Here is a 23,964-nt window from a genome sequence, read left to right on the forward strand (position 1 = left end):
TATTGTTTTATCTTGACTTTATCTTTTATCCAGTACTGATTTTAATGCTATTAAATCATTAATTTCATAATGTCTCCTGTGAATTTCTATTATCTTGCGATGTGAATTATGTAAGTTTTTTTTATGGACGCATATTTTCTTATTAAAATAAAAAAAATTCTTACAATATTATTTGTTTTAGCTTTTTAACAATTTTATACAATATATTTTATTTTTATTTTATTTTATTTTATTTGTATATAGTATTTATATATAATTTAAGAATAAACTTTATATGAATATATCAATAACTCCACGCGTGCCTAGCTACAGCGAATGCGTGTCTAACTGGACGGTTTTATCTCATCGCGCGCTTGCAATTTGACTATTTTCATAAATTAATAACTCGTTAATTATTGCGAAAATTGTAAAATAGTACAGGATTTTTCAATTCAGTTTAGTCTGCTCTACCTGGATATGACCGCTTGACCTTTTTTTTAGACACCCTGTATATATATATATATATATATATATATATATATATACATATATACATATACACATATATATATATATATACATATATACATATACACACACATATATATATATATATATATATATATCGGTCTTTAAAAATTTGTAAATATATAATTGAGGATACAAAAGAAGTGTAAGTATGACTATATAAGAAATATAAGTTTAGCTATATTTGTAAATTTGTAAATCACAATTTTTCCTTTGCATTTAAAAATCTTCTTACTTAAGTTTTTGTGATCTTTCTATTTAAATTTTTATGGTTTGTAAATTTAAGGTAAAATATTTTATTATTTTTATTAATAGTTTAACAAAAAAATATTAGAAAAATTATTATTTATTTTATTTGATCTCTTTTAGTATTAAAAAACTAACGGAAAAGATAACAAATCATTCTTTTTTAAATAACGATAACAAATTAATTACGATAATTTAAGTTACCATAAAAATAACTAAAAATAACTTTCTCAATCTTATATAAAGATTTAACTATCTTAAATTGAATCTTTTATATTACTGCATGTTTTGATCACATCATCTATACATATATAATAACATATATAATAACATTAAAAAAATGCCTATACATAGGAAAAACAAATAACTTATATCCATTTTGAAAATATCATAATACCATGCACATACAGCGAGATATGTAATTGAAAAGACTGCTTGTCACATCCCTCACACAAGATTTTCATATCCGAATAACTATTGTCCAGCCCGCATATCACGAGAGAAATAAAATTTAAATGCTTCCACCAGGTACTCTCGGAATGAGATTTCAGAATTCGTCCGGATATGGTCGCCCATCATTTCACATCATGGACGAAGCTAATTCCCATTGCCGAAACAAAAGGAATCATCATACAACAGCAATTTCTCCATATTTGCTACGTAAATGTAATTTTATATATCATGCCAACTGGTGGGTGACGTTGGTTTATAATTCTTTAAAGCACGTCGAGCGACGAAATTGCATTCTGATTCACTCAAGCAAATATGGAAAGTTATACATGCAACAGTAATAAATTATAACTAGCGATTCTGCGAAACGCACGAATATTCTAGTAATTTAACTTTAATTAATTTTGCGAGTCATAATAGCTTTTTATCGCTACTTTTATTAAGATAGCAGTCTTTGAATTTTATTATCTTTATTATTTATTAGAATTATAATAAACATTATTAAAATTTAACTTTTTTACAGATTTGATAGAATTTATTAATAAATTTTTTGCAAAAAAATTATATTCTAATACTGTTTTATTCTTATTTATATTAATGATCTGTTATTATTACTTTTTTGATCATATTTACTTTTAAATCATATGTATTTATATAATATATTCTAAAATTATATTTAATTAACTTATATATTGAATTAACTTATGTCTGTGTCTCATTTGCAAAAAAATTTATACATTGTCACGCGTTATAATTCTTAAATATTTTTCATAATAAATTTGTTATATGAAAATTTGCCTTCTTATACAATATTTTAATATTAATTTCTGAATTTCGCAAATTTTACTCTCATACGGACAAGTTTATAAAATAATTTAAAATACTTCGATGGAGTATTCTGATATCCTGTTATCTACTTATTATATTTTTGGTATCTTTGATTAATTTTGAAAACGTGACGTAATAACATTTTTACTCTAATTTAATTTAATTTAATTTAATTTAATTTAATTTAATTTAATTAATTTTACAATAAAAAGACTCGTCTCTACTTGCATAATAAATTTAAAAAAAGTTAGAATTGGAAAAAAGTTATTATAAAATGTTTTCTAAAACTATTTTTTATTATATATTAACAAATATCTGTGCCTATAAAATTTTTGGAGATATTGTACATATTCGAAACATTTCGAACATTTCGTCATCGTCCTTGCACGAAGATATAAGATTGTTCCTTCGAATCCATAAAATTCAAGATAACTGATAGGATGTGATTGGAATACGCGAACTGGCGCTCATCGTAGAACCCAACGAAACGAAGCGTACGCGATTTCTGAACCAAAGCATTGGCAACAGCAAAGTGTTACGGGGCGAAGAGCGCGAAGGGGATGCAGCTGCAGAAATGAGGAGCCATATGTAGAGAGCAAGAGCTTCGCTGATGGAAAAAAGAGAAAGGTTCAAGCAGATAAGATTCAAGCGGAATAAAACAGATTCCACATGAAGTGAAAGAAAGAAAGAACAAAAATCGAAAAATTGTAAAGAAACGGTAGGATTTTTATAGAGCGACTAATTCATAGAGCGATTCATAAAGCGACTGATTTGCGGCAGAAAAGAAAAAGAGATCTCTGAATCGTTATGATACGAATGGCAATCTTAGTTTAAATATATATGATATTTTAAATGAAAGAAAAAAATCAATTTTAAATACTTTAAAAAATATTATTAACATTAAAATTGCCTTTCTTTTGGCAAATCCTATAAAATTTATTGCACAATATATATAAGGTAATTTCTAATATTTTTATTCACAGTCTATTGCTTGTAATCACAGTTCTCATAGCGATGTTCCTCTTGAAGAAACCTTTAAGGCAAAGCCAGCGGCAAAGCCACGCAAACAATGTTGGAACAGACATCTCTTCCTATTCATTCACCGCCCGCTTCATCTATTCATTTCCCCCTTACGGAACTTCGGGAAGTGACGTCGAATTCCGAATCGGAGAGCTTTGATGTCTGGGAATTTGGTTCGATCGGAGCGTACATACGTACGACGAGAGTTCAGACTGATCCTGAGAGTGAGGAACGATATGCTTCATATAATTCGGTAATCCATTGACCAGCGCGCGCCAAGCGAAAGCATCCATTATCGCCACTTAAAATCTTGGGAAATATTAAACATCCACGATACGAAGTCGTTCACTTGACGACTATTGTAACATATAGATGGATGGACTGTATTGGGCTTAGTAAAAAATAATAGAACTACTTCTAAATTAAATTTTAAATGTTTCCTAATTGCTTTTTTCAATTATAAAATTTTTAGATTAATGTAAATGAATTTGAAAGAGTGAGACAGTTACTAATCTAAATTAAGCACAAAATGATACACACAAAATGAATAAATTATGAATAAATTTTTTTGAATATTAAATCAGTATTATTAAAAAGATCTAATATAATTTGAAGAAAGCTTTAAATCTTGCTACTTATATAAGATATATATATATATATATATATATATATATATATTTATAAATACTTTATCGTGTACTTATCGATTCAATTTTTTTTTGTCGAGTATCGATTATTTGGAGACTTGAGACAATAAATAAAAAAGAATGGACAAATAAAAAAAAGCTCTAATTACAATTACGTAGGTAGATAAGAAATTAACTCGATTAATAGATCTGCTCTTTTCATGAGGGTGACTTGTCGAAGTTAGGGGTGCAATTATTTACGCCGTTCCCGAGCGGCAGTGCACGAGATCGAAATCCTACGAAATTTCCGCGATCAGAGAACAGCTGCGGCACACTGGGAATCCGGAGACACGAAGTGGAACCATCGAACCTGACTGACGGTTGCCCGGCTATTTGTAACAAGTCAGGCCACGTGCGCGCCGCGACGTGAGACGGTGGATCCGCACGTCGGATTCGCAGACAAATTACTTTGTTTTGACAGCCAGGAACCACAGCCCTCGGGCCAGTCGACATCAATATCGACGAGTGGACTGGTCATCCATCCCTCCCACGCACACGCGTCCGATTTGCCGCGTTTGTGAGACAAGAAACTGCGGAGTTCATGAAATCACCGGAATATTGGAATAATCTTCTTCCTACGAAACTTTATTCGCTTATAAATCAATTAACGATTTTTTAAAAATTATCAAATTATCAAATTATCGAACGAAGAGGATGAAGTTTGCTCGTTAAATTTTTACACATTGATTAGGTTCAAATATAGCTTTTTTATAATAAAATAAAATAATAAAATAAAGTAGGAATAAATATAGAGAAAAAATAGACGATATTTCTGTATTGTTTAAATTAAGTTTAATGACAGTTTTCTTTTAACTTTTTAAAAAAGGAATAATTTTTATTTTATAACTTATTAATTATTTTATTTGCAGAATATAACGGATTTAGTTATATAGAAAAATTAAAATAGAATAATAATAAAATCAACCATATAAAAAGCATCTTAAAAATTAATTTACATATTCTTTATTTTATTTATAGTTTTATTTATTTATTTTTAGTACTAACGAAGGCTATTTAAAAAAGACGAATAAAGAAGGATTTAGGAAAAATGTCTGATTTCTATGAAGCGTTTCTTGCAAAAATTGCCGAACAACACACGTATGTGTGCGCATGATCGGTATTTTGGCCTGAAGTTTAATTATACGACAATACTGTTGCAATAATTTGTGCGATACGCAGGTGCAGTAACGCGCACGCACATCCCTCGTATTTCACGTCCCTTTGGTTTCCGCCAAACACAGGCCACCGACTATACTCCGCACGAAGCACAGAGAGTCTATTCGCATTATATGTTCGCGTATCCTCGGACGCGAAATTAACAGGAGCAAGACATGAGATGCGTGCAATCGAAACCGAAGAGGTTTACCATCATGCAAACTCGATTAAATTTATTCATATCAATAAATATAACGTTCAGAGAATATATTAAAGCTGAAAACTTTTAATTTAAACTATTGTTCATATTTGACAAAAAATAAAAATATACACACATATATATATATATATATATATGTAACCGCCTATGTACAAATAATAAAAGGAACTTAAAAAATTAACCGTATTAATTTATATTGATGTTAAATAATATTTATTTTCATAATTTAAGATTATTATCACATTTTATTAGTGCGATAAATTTATTCCGCTCAATAAGTACACATAAAAAAATTATAAAATATTAGTTAATTTACATATTATTTAATCATATTTTTTATGCAAAAGCTTGAATAGTCTTTGAAATTACAAATACAAATTAAAAAAAGTAATGATTTAAAATAAAATTTAAATCTCAGCTAAAAAAAATATATAAAATTTATTGTAATTATTATAAAATTTTCTGTTATAAATCTATGAATTAAGTGTCATATATACATTTCTGGCAACTGTTTTTTTCACAGGAAAGGGATACAGATGAGAAACATATCATACACATATCTATCTTGTCCGAATATCTATGCAGGATCGTTATCTCTAGTTGTGTAGACGTATACTGCTTTATTTACCAGGACGGATATTTACTCGATGTACCTAAAGCGGGGAAGTTTGAATTACATTGGTCAAGATTACCGTGAGACTCCGCTTTGCGATGTTCAAGTAAACAATATAAACACAAGGCGAGCAATCATCCGTCGACTTGACAAGTTTGAAACTATTGCCGATGATCGGTCTGATGTGACACAAAACGCAAATTTCTTTAGATTATATTTATTAAAAACTTGTATGTACTTATTATATAATTCAGCAATGCTACATAATGCTATGCAATATGGCAAAATGTTTACATACAATGATTTTTATTAATTTTTTATTTAAAAAGTTTTATCGAAAAATTTAAAACTAAAGAAATAAAAATTGTCAAAAGTTTAATAAATTTATACACTAAAAGAGTCTTATAAAATTATTGTGATATGAATCTCGGCATCACAGAGTAGATAAAACTAATAGCAATATACTTTTAATAATATTATTAATTGAATTACTTATCAATGAAACGTATTAATTGCGTATAATATTTGATGCTGTAAAATACGATAAAAATATGATACGGTTTATATTTTATGTCAAGCTATTGATTGAATGTATTTCATATAAATATATATCATCCTAAGATAGAAAACCTATAATATAATAAAGGATCAAGCTAGGAAAAAATGAAAAGGTTGTCAGACAAGCATTAGGGTTGAGCTGCGTTTCATTTTTTTTTTTTTTGATCAATAACTTATCAGCGTTCCGCAGTGTAGCTTTTATTAATAAATCTTTCTCCTGAAATCTGACTCTCTTCTTGACTCTGACAGTGCAGGATACATATAGTTGACGGCGATGTGATAGAAGATTATTATAGTACTGCAACCATAATAGCCATATTTTTCTTTCTCCGTTGCCTCCGCGCTTCAACCATCGTTATTCGGTTCTCTTCTCGAATACAACGGTAAACCTGCAAAACATTTAGTACCTGTCCCATTAATAATATTTGTATCTCCCAACTTTGTCTTTCCTTTGAGATCCCGCCACACCAAAAATTTACACAACTGTACATACTTTGCCGCTCGAATGATTTCTACACGCTGATTTGGAATTATTTATACAAGCTTTCAGAAAGGTTTTTTGATCGACTTTTCTTTTGCTAGAAGAAATTTAATTGGATTATACTTTTCCTTATACTGTTATTTTTCAAAATGATATCTTGGTATAAATGAGAATTAAATTGAACGTGAAAGTGAATAATGAAAAGTAAATCTGTAATGTCTATTTGCAATTAAAAATTAATTGAAAAATTTTTAATTATACGCACTTTCAAATTCTAGTTACAGCAAAATTACAAAATTGTATTGATATTTATAAATAAAAGAATCACAATCCAAAGCTCATAAATATTATTAAACATTTGTGTATTTTCTCTCTGGAAAAATTTTCTCTTTATAATTTATATTAAAATCTGAGCACTTTGAATATATGTGTAATTGTGGATAAAATATTAATCAAATATTCAAATAAAACAGATCTTATGTATTATGTATCTTATGAAATTGCACGTGCAGCTGGTACTGACAAGCAACATCTGTAAACAGTCGACTCTATTTGCCGTAATATCGAATTGTCAAATATTGATTGCAAGGTTTAGTTAGATTTTCGTAAAGTCAGATCAAAACCTATTAAAATCATTTTATGAAACATGGTTATTTTGATAAAAGTGGTATTATATTGCATGAATTACTATTTTTCATGTAAGTTCACGTGTCTGTCAAAAACCATAATTACACTGAGAAATTAATTACATGTCTCCGGCGAGTGTCATCGAAGCAGATAACAATTCCCATGCAGTTTCGTGTTTCTATCACGTCCTATTCATGCTCTTACAGCGAGGGTATTATAGCCCCTTCATATCTCTCGTAAACAACTGCCGCCTCATTATTTAGCACTTCTCTCATTAATAATGTCTTATTATTCAGCTATATCGTCTTTATGCAACAATTGTCGACTCGAAACTACAGCTGGTGAATGTTTTTCCCAAAGTATGCATAATAATTGCGTCAATTTATGTAATTAATTAGTTATATAATTTTAAGTGCAGTCATGGACATAAATGTTAAGCCTGATACTTTGACAAAATCACAAATAAAATTATAATAAATAGTAATTTATAATTTTGTTAAGTAAAAATTGATTTTATATTCACAAAACGGGATATTAAAATTTGATAATACATCATTCTCTTTAAAATTTTTGCATAAAGCTTACGATCCTTTTAATAGATTTTCGATAATTTTATATATTCTAATTCTACACACACACATACACACACACACACACACGCGCGCGCGCGCGCACACGCACACGCACACGCACACGCACACACACGTTGATTATACAAAAATCTCTTATCGCTTTTTTCAAAATTACTTTATTATTGTTTAATGATAAAATAAACAGTAACAATTTTTTTTATCTGAAATTTTATTCTGAGAAACCAACTTTTCATTTGCTTTATTAAACATAGATATTTTTCAAACTATTTTGAATAGTATTTAAGTATTTACAATAAAATAACTGACAAAAAATGGAATCATTTCAATTAGAAATTTTTTAAAGTAAAATCCATAATAATTCAGCTTCAATATCTAGCTTTGTTGACAGAAAATTTGCCATATTTCGCTGATCTCCAAGATCGTGGTACCAGTTCGTTCCAATAAATTGTTTGTGCGGTTTGAGTTTGAATTGACGGGATTTCATCCTTGCGATCGTCTTCATCCAAGACTGACTTTTTATAAATCAAATCGCGAAACATGAGGGCAAAGAAGTACAGAAATTCCACTGCAGTGATGAAACTGAAGCCGATGAAGACGCCGCATATACCGCCGATATCGCCTGCAAAATGATCACTTTTATGATACAACTTGATCGCAACGGGAGGATGAGATGATCTGATGAAATGGCAATGTGTTTTTAGTGTTTACTCTTAAAAAAATATCACGCTCACATAGTGGCGATTTCCGCTATAAAAGCGTGATAGCGGATTTTTACAGCAATATCATTGTCCTTTTTTTCTCTTTTTACAAGCTCGCCATCCTTTAATCTTTGTAAAGCGGATACATGACGCTATCTTTTTTTGTTAGTTTATAAGCACACACATACACGCGCACGCGCGGTTTCGTATGCACGCACAAGCCTAATATACTTTTGTCAACTTTGAATTAATATAGAATCATTACTTTTTATGTATAAATTAGTAATTAAAGTAAAAGAATAGTAATGGTCCTTCGTATAAATTTAAATACATGTAAAATTTATGACAATATTAAAATTAATGTTGAAAAAATGCATACTCTTGCATTATTTTATATTTATATTATTATACATTTATTATATATATATATATATATATATATATATATATAAGAATATTTATAAAAAGAACAAAATATATATAAGAATATATAAAAAGAATATATATGTATAAAACCTAAAATATAAGTTTTAGTACAAAATATTTTTTAAATAAACTGTCTAAAATTCAACTGTCAAAAAACATAATTTTCAACTTGTATTAGATCTCTTTATTAGAAGTTTAATAAAAAGCGCACATCTGTTTTCTAATGTATATTAATTATTTAAACTTAAAATTATTTTTCTATAAGTCGAATGTCCAGTAAAAATTTTTATCATATTCCTCGGATTATCATTCACGTTCCTCGTTTTAGCAATTTGTTCGCAAAGTAAGCATCAGCAACTAGAAATTGCGCTCTATGTGAGAAGTATTATCCTTTTTTGCGATGAGATCCGGACTAGACTGGAGAAACGTTATACACAGTCGGATATTAAAATTCCATTTTTGAGAACCCTCGGGCATCCTACAGAAGATGCAGAAAATTTCTCTTCTACACTACTTTGCCTTTGCTCATGTGATGCCCTTTTTCATATGTTTTGTATCAACTATGAAAAGGATTTTCCCATCACTTTATATACCGAAAGCAATGACGGTTTTTCTTAAAATTTTTTTCTCTTGCATGTAGTTCTCATGTAGTTAATTAAAAAGTAGTAAAAAGAGAGAAATTGTAAAATTTCTTCAAAGATCTAATTATATGGTATTGCACTATCATATATAATATTTACAAATTTAATTAAAGATTTGATAAAATCGATTGCATCTTTTACATCTACTATTATCATTTCTCATTTCTCGTTTCTCATTTATCTTACAAATTGTTTTATTACTTTAAAAGTTTATTAGTATGCAATATAGTTTACAAAACTAAAACTAAACGAAATTAAAAGAATGAAGTATATAATTACAAAATTTGAAAAAGTGTAAACAGAATATGATCTTGTAAAAAAGGTTGTGTAAGCTCTTTTATAAATTTCTAATATGTTAAATATATTTAAGAATTCTGAATTTGTAGAATTTAAATTTGACCTTTCCATTCAAACAGAATCTTTCGAGATTTATACTTACTCATAAGTTCGTACCAATAAGAAGCCACATCTTGTTTCAGTCTGATTGTGCCGTACTTCGAGAAAAATACATGCAATATCCCTTGATCCGTAACATTGAAATCCCATCTAAAATTTTATTTCGCAATATTTACATTTGAAACCTTTTTAAAGAAGGAGATTAAAGAATGTCGTTCCTTATATCTATAAAAATATTACATACTTACAATAAGTTAGTATTGTATCCACCGGCAGACATGTAACTCTTCCAACTCAATACCTCATATTTAATGTCATCGCAAGCAGGATAACAATTATGACAGTGCAAAGCCTTTTCTTTTATGTAGATATCTTCAGGAGACTCGTGAGGATAAATCGTCATCCATAGAGCTGTTTCAGAGAAAATCGAAAATAAGAGAGTATGGTAAATATCAATTAAATAAATAAAATGTTTAATTAACTTAATTATTTAATAAATTTATTAATATAAATATTAGAGTATTATGTCTCTTGTATAAACAAGTTATTATCTCTAAATTAATAATGTTGGCAACAATTTACATTTGTGCTTAGCCAAGCAATGTACATCCAGGGTAGTACAAATACGCCATGAATCTGTAATTTGAAACAAAATCCAATTCTAATATTTCTGATTTTAAAAATATAATATTATAAATATATTACACAATATAAAAAGATTTCTTTAAAGTATACATTTTAATATTTTTTTCTAGACTGCATAATTTACCATTACATGTTAAGATAAATTTTAATTTACATTTTTTAAAAGATTATAAAAGTGTTGCCATGTCTAAATATAATTAAAAATTATATTTATTGACAAAAATTACAGAGGAATCCCTTTCATTTCTTTTTTTTTTTATAATGGTAACGAGAAAAAATTTTATACGACATGATATAATCGCTGGATAAAATTACGTCAATATCACTACAAAATCTAAATTAGGGTATTTAAATAAAAATATAAGAATAAGAATTAGCACAAAAAATATTCATATGTTGAGTAATACAAAGAAAGATAGTAAGTGTGCCCTAGTGCGGGCGCCGTTGCACGTGTTGTTGATTAATATGGAGAACGGAGAAGGCAGCCAAGTGAGGGAGGGAAGAGAGGGGGTGAGAAAAACGAGTCCAAGTACGCCCTGTGCTATCGATGGAGCGCGAGAAAAAGAGCAATCGGGGTGGCTTTAAAACGAAAGAATGGAGAGAGGAACTCGGCGTTGCATGCAGCGCGGCGCTGCTTTCAGCGAGTTCCTCTTCTTCGCTAGAACCCCAGCCACGGTAAGTTAATCCTACAGAACGGTGCTTCACGCGATCCGCTTTAATGCTTTAAGCCACCCGTGGTAAAGCCTCGTTAGAAAGCTCGCGAACGCGTACACTTCGCAATGCGGCGCGCAACGTTCCTTTACAGATTGCCGCCCACGTCTCTCGACTTCGTGATAGACGAAAGAAATCACCGGGATGTAAGAGGGTGTACAGGTCTGAGGAAACCTGATTTATCCAATAAGATACGGTCTTTACCGTATCGCCCAACTAAATCTTACTTCTGGCCTCAAGTAATATGTCTGATAAAAATTTATCACATTTATCACGACCTGTATGTTTCTTTTTAATTGCCATAATTTATAATTTATATTTAATTAAAAAATTATTATTAATTACATCTGGTGGCTTTATATTTTTTATCTGTAATCTTCAATTACATTTTTAATTCAAATTATCTATGGTAATTACATTTTTTGTTATAAGTCCCATACAGTGGAAATATCCAAAATACAAAGATATTCTAAAGATATCGCGATTCAGAATATTCTTGTGATGTATTTTGGACATTTGTGATGTATGGAATTAATTTCTAAATTGGAAACTAGTTTAAAACTTTATTTTTAACAATTCTTTGATTTTATTCTATTAATGCAGATTTTTATTTTGTCTCACTTTGCAACAGAAATAGAAAAATCGAAGCGTGAATGATAGATGTCAGAGGAATATAAAGAATGTAAAGAATTGACAAAAATTTCATTGGCTTCGGATATGTTGTCTATGACGTTATCATATTGGATGTTCACTTAGATTGATTTTTCATTTCTCTTCTTTTATCGAATTTCTATTTTTAGTGAATAGAAGTAGATAGAACTCAATAGTTTTTATAAATTTCCAATAATTTTTGTACTATAATAACATATTTTCACATACTTAAAAAAACTATTAAAAATGATAAAAAATGATAAAACTGACAAAATAATGTTTTTATATCATTATTATAAAAATATAAAAAATTATAATACTATTAAATGGTAACTACATATCCTTCTTTTATCAGATTTTCTAAAATGTAAATTGCTATATATTTTGCTGTCAAACAGAAGATGAAAGCTAGATTGGGTAAAGAGAATTTGAGGAGGAAATAAAAGCTGGAAGAATACAATACTCCATTTGCTCCAAAGATTGCTAGCAATATTGTCAAATCGTTAGCCTTGATAGACTGTGATGCACCAGATGGAAGAACATCAATGAAAGCTGTAGCGTGAATGTAGGGTTTACAAGTTTGATGTTATCGTTCGTTCTTATATTAACATCGAAACTCGTTTATTACTTGGAAATACGATTCGAGGTTGATCACGTTAGTATAAATTTTATCGTTTTATTGGGTTTCACCCATATGACATAAATAAATAAAGTGTCATTAGCAATTATTATAATTATTATTATAATAATGTTCTACCATTTGATGACGAATTCACTTTTACGAACAAGATATTAAAAGCATAGCTGATTTATATTTATGTTTCTTCCATATAATATTCATATTTAATAGCATTATTAAACAAATTTAATAGATTTCCTAAATTATTATAATGCGACACTGAAATGTAATAAATGTGTAACTTTATATTTCATATTCTGTTTTTATTATTCCTTATTATGTACTAATATCATGCACTAATATCTAAAAATTTATTTGCGAATTGTAATTTGAATTGCAAGAAAAGAAACAAGTAATTTTTAATTTGCAAAACTGAATAGAATAATAAGCGAATTAAAAAAAGCTGTTATAAACTTACAAAATGTAATACAGAATCTTAAAAAATTGAAAATGTCTTATTGTAAAATATAATCGCTAAAAGATTTAATATTACATCTATTATTATATTACTTAATAACTTCTTTTTAGCATTTTAAAAATTACAATATGTAACAGAAATTCATAATAAATACTTTGATGCGCGAATGAAAAATCGAGAAAAAGTTTTAATTCTAAAAGAGTGCTATTCATTTGCCTATACAAGTTACATTTTAATAAATTTTATTAAATATTCTATTCAGTTTTATAAATTTAATATATAAAATAATTTTTAATTAAAATTAATAAAGTTTTTTATAAATAAATGATATAAAATTAAACGGCTATAGAGAAAAATATTATGTCAAATTATTTTTAATTAATAATAAATTCATAAATAAATATCCAACATATATACAAACCGTATAAACAGTAGCATGCATTATAACGTTATAAAATATATTAAATTTTAAATTATTCATATTTACAGTAAATATGAAGAAAACCAGCATTAATAATTAGAAAAATATACTACATATTTTAACTAACTTTCTTCTATCCCACGACGTGGATAAATAAACGGTCTGCATCCGCAAATTTTCTGTATGTGTTGAATCTTACAATTGACGATACAGTCACTGTAAGTGTAAATCGCACCGTTAAACTGTGTGTCCGTCTCCGTCTCCGTTTTAAAAAGGCAGTTGCGTTTCTCTTTGGTAAATCCCTTAACAATATTAGTACTAAAGAAAGCTGTCGGAGTCACATCGACGTACGTTTCGGTAAGAGGCATTGCAAATACTTCCGTAACACCTCCGCTAGTCATATCTGGATAATCAGTAGGATTAAACACAATTATCTGAAAATAAATCATATTTTTATTCAACTTTTATTTGCTTCTCCTTTTTCAGATGTGTTTATATTAATTTATTCATCTATATCAAATAAAGTTAATCAATAAAGTAAATTATTCCATTGAAAATTATAAAAACGTTTATGTACACTAGTTAATTAATGTTAAACTTTTCCAAAAGAACAATATTACTATTGTTCTTATAATATCTAAATTGTTTCACAAAAAATATATAACAAAATAAGAACAAAATAAGAAATAGTAACAACAAACAAAATAAGAAATTGAGAAAGCTTATTATTACATTAAAATGAAGGGTTATGTAAAGAGTTTATTATATAAAGGATAGCATTAATGAATTTATTTTTGCTATTGCATAATATTTATCATGAGATACTTCAAAATATTCGATTCCTCACATAATATATACTTTCTACTTAATATTACGCAATTTGATTTTAACACATTCAAAATATACTCGAATATTTGCAAAGTTCAATATGAATATAATTCGTAAAACATTTGCTGTTGATGTAAACATCGCATGTGATGTATTTTTTCGCTTGACTCGAGTTCATTCGAGACTCTCGTAGTTTTGTAGCGCAGCATGTAATACATTTTTTTTTTATGTTGTGCTGCAAAAAGAGATACTGTAATTTGTGTAATGCGCTAGTCTGTTTCCGGGTTAATTACAGCGCAGCTGACATTTATTTGGAATACCATAAAGTAACCATGTTGTTCGTACGTATAAATATTCTTATAAATCAAACATTTCATGACATATTATATGTTTTATCAAAGTGTGGAAATAAAACTAAACTGAAATGTTGAAAAATTTTTATTAATAAAAAAGATTAATTAATTCATTTATACAAGAGTAAACTGGGTCCTTTTTATTATTTCAAAACTAAAATGTTTTACTTGATATTATTAAACAGCTTTATATCATCAAGACATTTATAGCAAATATAGTCTGAAAAGATAAAATTTTGAAATTCACAGTTTGAAAAAAACAAATTAACAAAGAAATAATTAATTAAGTAATTAATTAAGAACTAATTTTTTAGAAATAAACATATATTTACAGTCAAGTTATATATATATATATATATTATTATAATTAAATAATAATTAATAAACAATTATATAATTTATTTAATAAATTTATTTTAGTTTTAAGATAAAGATCTTTAAGGTTTCTTATATAATAACTATTTATTTAATATTTAATAAGAATTAAAAACAAATACTTATTTACAACTTATTAAAATATAATAATTATATTTATAGTGCAATATTTCTTTAATAAGTCTGGTTAATCTTGCAATATATCTACACTATAATAGAAAGTATAAAGGCAAAAATATCTCGACAAAAGAATAGAATCTTCCAATATTTTTTATCGAATGCGAGTTCTCGGTAAGTGCTACTATAGTCTAAAGTACACACTACACTGCAAATATGGCGAAGTGAAGGAAACGCGCGATTATATCGCGCCGCTAATGACTTTCACGAGCTTTTTATCACTGTGCACTATGCGAGAATGAAGCACAGGTGGTCTGTAATGGCACGGTAAGCATGGAAAAAGTTCATGATATGGCAACTAACGATTACCTTCATCATGGCAATAGATTTGATGCGTAATACGTTTAAAATATACTGTATATAATACTGTACATTTTAATTAATTTAAATAATTGCTTGAGCAATGCTTAGAAAATAATTTTAAAAAATAGTTTATCAATAGTTTAAAATTAGGAACTTTATGTGTATATTATGAATAATGATAAATCAGATCAATTTGTTACTCTTTGCATATGATTTTGATATCAGTCTTCTTTGTGTAGATTTTTCTGAAAAGTTAGTTTCGAGTGTTTTTATCATTTATATAATTTTGAACCTTTATATTTCTTAATTTGTGTAATTTAAATTATTAAATTAAAATTTTCAAGTATGTTTGCTTAATATTAATGCGAATAAATAAAAAAAAATAAGGGTTTTGTTATTTATTTCTAAAAATTTACGGATACATCACTTTATGAATGCATCCGTATATCCATATTTATAACTATAGTAACCTTACTTGATTTACTTTGAATGTAATTAAACATTAAATATTTACTATTATAAATTTATTACAATGATAATTAGTAAAATATAATATCTTAATTATTTGTATCTAATACATTTAAAAAGAAGGACTTTTATGATGCTTTGCACTATAGAATTGAACGTTAACGCTGTTTTAACATGATAAAGCATTGCGAGAATAAATCTTCATTTCGCTCGATTAGTCCCTTTTCATATTCAGCACTCGTGATAACAACTCGTTACGAGCCGAATATGACCCGTTTTCGCAAGACGAAGATATTTCCAGGTAATTGTCATGCGAGACATTTTCTAAATTATACGTTAAATTCGTTTTTTATATACCAAAGAGCTAGAAATCGATGGCATAATATATGTGCAAAATAAGAAAATTTATGGAACATATTTTTTTTCTAAAATGTCAGCATAATTTTGCAATTATTGAAATAACAGAAAAAAAATCTGTTTTACACTGCTGTTCTTTGATATATTCAAGTCTCAAAAAACTAAATTGAAATCCTATAATTTAATTAAGATTGTTAATTATTTCCATGAAATTTTCCTGGAACTATGCAATTTCTTTCTTTTCAACTATTTTCAACAACAAAAGTTTTTTTATACTAATATTCATTCAAACTTTTATCATTATCTTGATAAGCAAGACACGCTGACAAAGTTAAGCGAAATATTGTAGGAACACTCTATCTAATTATGCATTATCAAATTTCTCACAATCTAGGTTAAACAAAATCATTTTTTATTAATTAAAAAAAAGGCTTTGTCGGATTTTAATTTCGGGTGAATGATAAAAAAATTTTTCTTTAATGGTAGATTTAATTTTCACTCCAAAATGAAATTATCCTTAAAAACGTGGGATATTAGAGAACACTGTTTTGCTTTCTTAATTTAAATAGTACGTAATACCATTTCTACTTACCTTCCAACCTCGAATAGGCATTATTGAATAAAAATAATCTTCCACAAATGACTCCATCACAACCGTTAAACCGCGTTCTATTCCAAGATCTGTTACTTTGTGTATATAATTTGTTTCTGTTATTATGTCTGACAAATCTATTTTACCGTGTATTCTGTGAAAATATAATTATTACCATTAATATTTCGGATGGATAAAATGTATATTTAGTGTTATTGATTTCTAGACTAAATAATCTATATTCTTTATGACATATTAAGCTGCTCTATATTTGGTATATTATTAAGCATTTATGTATGTATGATATAGCAAATGTAGAACAGCTTGTATGTATTATGTACGTATATGTATATACATATATATACTAATTATTTAAAAGAGTATAATAAAAATGTATAAAAATCTGTTTTTCCATGTAAAATTATACTTACATTACTATTAATTTTAATATTAATTTTTTATTACTAGAATTATATTTTACTAATAAATATATTTTTCTATGCATTATTATATTATTATATTAACAATGAATAATTCGAATAATAAAAAAAGACTGTCGTTTTTAAAATTAAAAAATAGTATAAAGAATAGTTTTTTTAATATTGAAATATAAACATAGCATAATAAAATTGCTAATCATAAAAATTGATGAATCAAATATATGTTTTTCATAAACATAAATTGATGTTGAAACTTGTTTGTTGATTTAAATAAGACTTTATTTTAAATAAATAAAATCAATATCTATTAAATATTTGTTTAGAAAAATGTATTCACAAATTAATAATCAAAACAATATTCATAAATTATTCTATATGAAGACTTTTCTAGGTCATAGTAGTTAATCTTTGCAGCGCATCGCGTGTGTGAACGGAATTAAAGCAAACAGTAGTATTTTTCTGCAATAGAATTTACAAACTGCGATCTAATCAACTTTGTAGACAATTTATTAAAAATAATGCAGTTCATGTTGAGAACCAATTGCAATGAATTGGGTGCAATCGGATTTTCAAGTTTATATTATACATTATATACATTTAAAATAATTTATTTACAAGTATAATAAGAATTTATTTACTTTTTTCTCTCTTTGTTAAGATAAAAATATAATAATAAGTCAATAAAGTAATATAAATAATAAAATAACTGGAATTATATACGATAAATATCTCAGGAAATAAATATGTCGTTTGCCTAAGCTAAAAGATGCTACTTGTGCTACTTACACGTGAATAAGCTAATTGAATGAGCGATTGAACCATTGCGTGGCGTATGTTTTCTAGCATACAATTTGAAAATATATTTTAAAATACATTTTGAAAACACAGACTACTTACATGGGAATGTCATCGCTTTCACGCATGTAATTAAAAACGCAACAGTATCCATCCTGCGTTCTTCGAAACTCAAAAAGGGTTGAACAGTTTCTGCTGGTTCCATGTAGCTTACATTTCAATAGCATTGCCGAACAGTTCGGTGATAGCTAGAAAATTCAGATATATGAAACGTGTTGCCGTATAAATTATAGATAATTTCCTGCGGATAACAATAGCGGTCGGCACCCAAAGTATCGTGCAAATAATATTTTAATTGATCTTCAGAGAAAATCTCTTCTTTAATGCATCTACATCAGGGAAAAATAAAGTGACGCGATTACCCGCATAAATGATTTTTGTTTGTTACAGCCAGAAAACTGAAAGTTAGAGAAATAAATTTATGCAGAGAATTTCACAAAAAAATCAGATAGTAACGGGATCATGCTTTCCAAGAAATTTGCATTGGAAATTAGATAAATCTGGATTTAAATTTTTATTTATATTATTTTTAATAATAAAATTTAAACTAATTATTTTAATATTGACTGTGTTCTCATATTTCTCATTTTAAATTCCTGATTCACATTCTCGCTCGTCACTTTTAAATATTTTAACTGATTATCTTTTGACATAATAATCTTTTTTCATTTTTACACTTATCTTCTTATAATTATCGTAATGTATTGTCCAACTCTTATTTATTATATGTATCAATTTGATCTCCCATTTTCTTTTTTTTTTTTGCTTAACCATTTTTTTAGATTATGTATTATTCGGTTTATCAATTGGATGTAATCGACACATATTTAATATAATAGTTACATTCAGCGAACTTAGCAGTTGGGTAATTCCACCAACATAATTCTAAATTTAGGGACCTAACAGTAAAAATCAATAATCATTAGCCACTCACTGATTTATCCCTGAATGTATCCATTTTTAAGTTCCAAGATTAATCGCGCGTTATATGGAGAGCGTAAGATTATTTTTAGATATTTGTTAACTTCCTGATGCTTGAAAATTGAGCCAAAACATCAAATCTTATGTATTTAAAATAAAGTTTTCTAATTTATATTTTGCACTGAGATCCGTGCATGATTATCAATCTTTATCTAATTTTTTTTTAAATTTAAGTTTAAATTGTTTACAGTTTCCAATTATTTCAAAATTTAAAGAAAAATCTAATGAAAGTGTTTCTGTAAATAAAATTCTAGTGTTATATTTAAAATATTATTGATTGAGTATTATATACTTACATTTTTCATTATTTCAATTATATTGTAAGACCCTTTGTAATATTTCATTAAAAGTTGGTCTAGTTCCATGTCATTACTTGAATCTCTGTCAAAATTAGCGATGTAGAGGTCACCCAATTCCGAGAGCAAATCGAGAATTTCTTTAAGTGACCGATCCGTGATGTTTTTATTAAAACTAGTTTTAAGAAAAATTTTTAATAAAATTATTATATAATATATCTTGATACGTGATAATTTGTGAATCATGCATATATGTGTTAAATATGTGCATAATTTAAATTACTTCAGTACATTGCACAACTTTACAATTGCATTTTATCAATAATAAATAATCTTACAATAATCTTTTAATAAGTAACATTATAGCGCACGAATCGTGGTAGATTTATATATCTTTTGAATAATCAAAGATACCAATTAACATGAAAATATTTAGTGCAAACAATTATCAAAAACTCTAATTTACTATAAAAAATTATTATTAAAAGGGATGATAGAAAAATTAAAATTTATATTTATTTATTGATTTAACATTTTACAAGATTAGAATTGAATAAAAATCAACGTGGCATTAATCAATGCACAAACTTGGGATGGAAACTTTTGCGTTGAAGTTACTTATGAAACTTCGAAGGTTCCTGTTCCGAATCAACAATTCTGGAAACATCTCTTCCATTAGCGGAGCCAAAAGTTTGCAAATGGTTAGAGATAGCATCGCGTGAAACGGCTGGATTTTAGAATATTAACACCCTATTAAATGAGCCGTAACCACCAATTCTACGCTCTCCATCAATATGCAACACATCGAACCATTCTTGTTGCGTTCGCAAAATACGCGATACCAAATTAATGATAATCGGTGTACCAGTTGACTCGGAACGTCGCAAAAACCGGAGCATAGAAATCAAGCGTTGATCGATTAAGCTTTGAGTATGTATCTCGTCAGTTGTGGCGAGTTAATTCTATCTCGGTCAAAATAATCAATGAGATTACCAAATGTTTAGTAAACTCATCCTTAATCACGAGTTTGTTCCTATCGATTATAGATACGTATTATTTGTCACATCTGTAATCTCTATTAGTTTTAAATATTTGCAATTATTGCAATATTTAAATCTCCATCTTTTGAATAACATATCTATTTGAATAATACAATCAGCATTCATCATTAATTAATGATTAATTGATTTAAAAAATCACAAAGTTTCTGGAAGCATCTTTTAATTATAATTTTTTTAAAAAGATTGAAAATTAGATGAATTAATGACAATATAATATTAACAAAACTTATTCTCAATTATTTGCATTATCGCTTTATTATTAATATAATCTAAAGATCAATCGTGCGATTGAACTAGCGATTGCGATATTGCCAGATAGATATTTGTGATTTATGCTGACAACTGCAATGATTATTTTAATACGCATTGAGAACATTTGTGGAATAATATGCGTTAAACAGCCAGCAAAACTGAACTTCGAATGATCCCGATCGATCATGCGATTGGTGCAATTTGATCGGCGAAATCTCGTCCACATCCATCTAATATGCTAGAATGGATCTGCGTTTGCATCAGCACCTCGCCATCGTTCGTGCATGTGCGAATGCATTTGTTTAATATACGTGAATGCAGTTTGCATTTATTTAATATACAAATTCACTCACATGTCGGTCGCAAATTCCGTCACGGCTTGCCGACTTATTCTATTAACAGGGCAGATGGCGATTCCTGAAAATTATCAAAGCATCATCGATGTATCGATTAATGCGATAAAATAAAAGAAAAATTGAAAAAAAAGGGGAATGCCATTTAAATAGAAAAACTTTTTATATTCACATTTTGTCATCTACAAATATTAATGACGTATTTTAAATTTTCATTTCATATTTTATAATGTACTTATAATGTACTATAGCATGCACATCTATGAAAGCAAGAAAAGAAAATAAATTTTCTATTTTAAAAAAGAATTACAATTAATGTTAGAAATGTAAAAAAAAAGATAAAAACTTTTACATATTTTTATTTTTAATTTCTAATTTATTCAATGTTCTCAATATATTTAATTAATTTGTTTATCATGTTTCTTTGTATTTTCTATCTAATCAAATTTTAATTTAATATCAAGTTTTTTTTATTTAAATATATAAATATAATTTTGGATATTTCTGTTATTATTACAATTGCTTTCATTTTTAGTTCTAAAAAATAGCTTCATACCTGGAAAGTCTAACTCGGCTGTACCGTAACTATCTGATTCCATAGAAGTTATTAAAGGCGTCATCATAAAATCTCGGTATGAAATATAAACCATGAATATCAAGATAGATATAATTATGCAATGTATTATAACCCATAAAATTCTGAAATATAATTAATTACATCCAACAATTGGAAATACGATAGTATGACATTCATTTAAAGAGGCGTCTGTTTTATTTGCATCGTTCATTTAGCTTCGAAAGTTCAAAGGCAACAATATTTGAGATGTAGAGCAAAAACTATAAATTTGTTTGTTATAATCCACATGTGACATCGAGCAATAACTTGTTCCCATTCGTACCGCAATGCGTTTATTACCGAATTCGCACGGCGCTATTAACGTCACGCGTAATGTTACATTAAATCAACTGGCGATGCCGTATCGCGACGTGACTCCAGCGTTTTGTAGAATTACGTTTTTTTCCATCTTCCTTTTGTGTCTCCCTTTCGCGAAGCGTGCCGCATTTGTTTCGTACCGCGAAACAGCATTGTGATTTGTGGATGACTTGATTTGTGCGGTCCGCTATGAATCCAAGAATCTCTACTCCGCGACACCGTTAATCTCGCGAAAAATTAGAATACGCTCGTTAAACTACTAGCTTTAATCATACATTCCGCTCGTGTGCGAGCTGATAAGTACGAATAAGTGAGCTATAAAGAAACGAATTAGAAACGTCTCGCGTGCATAATCCGCACGAATCACCTTTATCATTGTTTCAGTATAGGCCTGATAATCGTATTACACTCTGACTTCTGAGCGTCAGTTTACACACCGTTAAATGAATAATAATATTCAAATTTGGAACCCGCCCAAATAAAGTTTAGCATATAAAAATCTGCTATTACGATATTATGTTAGTTATAACTCAGTATTCTAAAGATGCAAATAAAATAAGAAGTTATTTTCGACTTGATATATACTCTATTAAATAAAAAACTAAATGCATAAAAATAAAACAAAAATATACTATAATAATAAATACACATTTGCATACATATAAGTTAGAAGGTATTTTTAGATTTATTTTAGATATAATTATATATATATATATATATATTATATTATAATTATAATATATATATATATATATATATATATATATTATATATATATATATAATTTTAGATATAATTATATATATATATATATAATTATATCTAAATAGAATAATTTATTATATCTATATAGATATAATTATATATATATATAATTTTATATATATATATATATAATAAAATTTATAATAATAGTATTTAATTATTTTATTATTTTACACAACTTTTTTCTATTACCAACTTAATATAATTAATTATTATTACTATTAATAATTCAAAGGTTATATTCTATTATAATTCTTAAATATAATTCTTCCTCATTTTAAATATAATTGTAAATGTGATGTTACCTTTCAAACAAAGGTCTTTGAGTATCGATGACATATTTAAGAGTGGTTATACTGGAATATCGACAATACAATTTTACATATTTTAATATGACTTTCACACTCGAGAAAGGTGGTGATGATCTTTGTATATTTCTCATCCGTGCTTGCATAGTTTTGTTTTTAGGTTTAATTCGATTTTTCTCAATCCACATTATCTATAATTCTCTTTGTAAAGTAATTACGTAAAGCAGAAATTAAATAATTTCAGCCTACAATAAATAATTATTTAAAGTATTATTTAAACTATATACGTATTACGTGAAATTTATTAGATATACATTTATTAGGTATACATTCGCAAATTAATTTCAAAATTAATTTAAGAATTAATGACAAGATTAGAGTAGATAATTAAAATCAAAAATAATTAAAAAAAAATTAAATTACTATATTAATTTAAATTTTTATACGCATAAAATTTAAAATCTTAATCAAATCTTAATATTTTGCATATGTCTTTTAAATTATTAATGTTTTAAACAAATTTATATTTATAAATAAAATTTATAAAAATATATTCTTATTTATCTATATTTTTTTCATGACCAGCAAATTCTACT

The 23,964-nt window shown here is 27.3% G+C and overlaps 1 protein-coding gene across 1 annotated transcript; it reads right to left on the bottom strand.

The window, feature by feature from the left end:
* Positions 1-8,251: 8,251 nt before the first annotated feature.
* On the bottom strand, positions 8,252-23,556 carry LOC105432319 (sodium channel protein Nach). Its single transcript, XM_089077838.1, has 11 exons — positions 23,366-23,556; positions 21,918-22,060; positions 21,362-21,425; positions 19,696-19,870; positions 18,461-18,606; positions 17,124-17,277; positions 13,798-14,104; positions 10,728-10,781; positions 10,394-10,556; positions 10,189-10,295; positions 8,252-8,603 (listed from the first exon to the last, which is right to left on the bottom strand). Exons 1-11 carry the CDS (start codon positions 23,554-23,556, stop codon positions 8,350-8,352), a joined length of 1,758 nt encoding a protein of 585 aa, XP_088933964.1. The 3' UTR covers positions 8,252-8,349.
* Positions 23,557-23,964: the final 408 nt, after the last annotated feature.

This window comes from Pogonomyrmex barbatus, unplaced genomic scaffold (assembly GCF_055798465.1).
Source record: "Pogonomyrmex barbatus isolate J1 unplaced genomic scaffold, ASM5579846v1 scaffold20, whole genome shotgun sequence".
Lineage (NCBI taxonomy): Eukaryota > Metazoa > Arthropoda > Insecta > Hymenoptera > Formicidae > Pogonomyrmex > Pogonomyrmex barbatus.